General features: G+C 57.5%; 1 protein-coding gene across 1 annotated transcript in view; it reads right to left on the minus strand.

The window, feature by feature from the left end:
- The window catches only part of OSBPL5 (oxysterol binding protein-like 5), a gene marked incomplete at its 5' end in the record, with an annotated part of 18,858 nt that overhangs the window by 14,301 nt on the left and 1,787 nt on the right, over positions 1-2,770 (minus strand). Inside the window, 3 exon segments of the mRNA XM_008584190.1 lie at positions 421-519; positions 1,445-1,541; positions 1,970-2,068. Coding sequence (XP_008582412.1) covers positions 421-519; positions 1,445-1,541; positions 1,970-2,068 — 295 coding nt within the window.

Here is a 2,770-nt window from a genome sequence, read left to right on the forward strand (position 1 = left end):
AGGGTTGCGGTCCGTTGCCGGACACGGAAAAAAAAAGACAAAAGACAAAAAAAAAAAAAAAGAAAGTCTAATAATTAAAAAAATAAACCCAAACACACTACTGTGAGATTGCACTGCACCAACGACAGAGAATATCTGGAAAGTCGCTACAGAGAAAAGCAGATTATGTAACAAATAGGCTGGCCGCTGACTGATCACTGACCACGATTGAAGCCAGAAAGCAGTAAAAAGAAGTTTTCAAAAGGGAGAAAAATAACAATCTACCTGGAGTTGCATACCTAGCTTAAAGAAACCACTGACGAGTGAGGGTGAAATAAAATTATCTTCAAACAAATAGAAACCAGAAGGGTTTGGCACCGGGCGGGCTCACTGAGGGGCCAGCTCGGGCTCTGCACGGGGGTGGGCGGTGCAGCTTCTCACCTCTGCAGTGGGCGTAGGGCATGGTGAGTGTATAATCCTCCGCTCGGTTCAGGAAGGTGAGAGTGGCCTTGCCGTCCAGCAGAGCTGACAGTGAGTTCCCTGCAGAGACAGGGGCCGTGGCATCAGTGACACAGAAAGACCCTCGGCACCCGGGGCCACCCCTATGGTCACGGGGTCTGAGGTCCCTTCCAACAGGTCAGAAGAGTTCCCGGCACACACAGCTGTGTGATTGTGGGTAAGTCATGGAACCTCTCTGAGCCCCATGCTCCGTGAAAGCCCTGCCACCCATCTGTCCTGAAAAGTTATTTAACTTTGACATGTCAAAGGTTTATTTCAGTTACAAAACCAGGGATTCTAGCCTGAGCCCCTCTTGGATTTTAAACATCCTGGTAGAGGGGTTCCACCCCCAGCTGCTGCCAGAGATGGGAGCATGGGGCAGAAAAGGTGAATGGACCCTGAAGGAGATGCCCCCTGTCACCCCCTGCAGACCTCCATGCACCCTGCAGCCAGCTGGGCACACGGGCATGCAGCACCCTCTGCCAACAACGGGGAAATGGAAACAGACACTTTCTGTGCACCCACGTCCCAAAGACCTTCCTGTGATGATGGAGCCTTCCTGCCTGCCCTACACGGGGCCACCAGCCACGTGTGGCTACTGAGCACGTGCGACATGTCTCCTATGACTGAGGGATTGAGTTTAAAGTTTTATTTCATTTTAATCCACTTAGACAGCCACACGCGGCTAGTGGCTACCAAACTGCACAGCTCCAGACTGCACCTTTCTTGCAGGTCTCTCAGCCCTCATGGCATCCCTGCAAAAGGTGCCCACTCCCAGCTGGGGAAATGAGCCCAGGCCGGGCTCTGGGCCGGCTCTGCCCCATCCAGGGTCTGAGCACTTTTACCCCCATGTGTCGCTGATGTGCACACGGCCACCACTTGAGCTCTTGGTGTCCAACAGCTCCTGGAGCCGGGTCCTTCCCCATTTCCCCGAGGCCCCAGGAAGCACCCAGGGTGAGCCCCTCACCATAGAACCTGGACTTGGCCGTGATGCTGCCGCTAATGCAGAAGCCGTCCTTCCGGTTGCTGACATGGAAGGCAGACACTGGTGGGTGGTGGGACACCTGCGGGCAGAGGCAGCTCTGGAAACGGCCCCAGAAATGGGCAATCCCAGGGAAGCGAGAGCCCAGCCTCCTGGGGAGAAGCCCCGAACCCTGACTCCATGTGGGAGGCCCTCCCGGCTCTTGCCCATGATGTCCAGGGGTGCCCAGCCTGAGTCGTAGGGCGCAGCAGCAGACTCGAATCCCTGTGTCGCCCCATAGTGCCCCGTGGGAAATGGGGTGCACTGCCCCCCAGCAAGGAGATGTTTTCTACGGCTACAGCAACACCGTGCCTGCGCCTTCTGGGAATTCCTGCTGGCAGCGGCCAGGCCCAGAGCCCTTCCGTTGGGCAGGATGTGGGTCCATCAAGAAACGTGCACTGGGGTCAGACCTGCCCCGCCTGCTGCCAGGGCCCTGCCCACCCAGCGCCGGGAGAGGTGGGGGGCGCTTGCCTGCTCTGCTAGGTAGAAGGTGTGGCTGTTGGTCTGGGGGTGGAACCAGCAGCAGCGGAAGGTCTCCCCCAGGATGGGGTTGTAGGGCTTCTTGATTCCCTGCAGGCAACGAACAGAGACGCATCTGAGGGGTCCTGCAGGGCAGAGGCCCCTGGCAGGGCCAAGCCATGGACCCTGCGTTGGGTGGGGTGGACCGAAGGAGAGTGGGGGTGGGTGGCCCACTGCCTGGGATCTGGAGAGGTGGCCTGGCTGGTCAGCAGCATCTGGGAACAGCTCCCCTCTTCTGCTTTGGGGAGCATATGCTTTGCCCATGGTTTACATTCTGGGGGGACAGCCTACGCGGCATCCTGTGCGCTTCTCGGCTCAGAGGGGGACACAAAACTCTGACCAGTTCACACTCTCCCTGGATTTCAGGTGCTGCTCAAAGCTGGCCTCGAAAGGCCCCAGGCAGAGTTGGGAGCCCTGGCTCCATCCCCCATCCACTGTGTGACTCTGGGGTCGTTCCCTCACCTCCCGAGCCTCAGTTTCCCTATCTGCATAATGAATAGGTGGGACCAGAATGGTGGCTTTCAAACTTGTGTCTCACGGAAGCCCAGGCTCCCTGGCGGGGTCAGGGGAGTGGGTGGAGCTGCCGGCCCCTCCCCCTCGCTTCAACCACAGCAGTCCTGATGTCCCCCAAGGCCTGGGTTTGGGGTGCTAAAAAGGGGTTCCTTGACCAGAAAATTATGAAAACCACAGATCCCAAAGGTACCTGGAGGTTCAGGGTTGAAAGCACCTTTCCAAGCCCCATAGCGTGGCAGC

This window comes from Galeopterus variegatus, unplaced genomic scaffold (genome assembly GCF_000696425.1).
Source record: "Galeopterus variegatus unplaced genomic scaffold, G_variegatus-3.0.2 Scaffold3170, whole genome shotgun sequence".
Classification (NCBI taxonomy): Eukaryota; Metazoa; Chordata; class Mammalia; order Dermoptera; family Cynocephalidae; genus Galeopterus; species Galeopterus variegatus.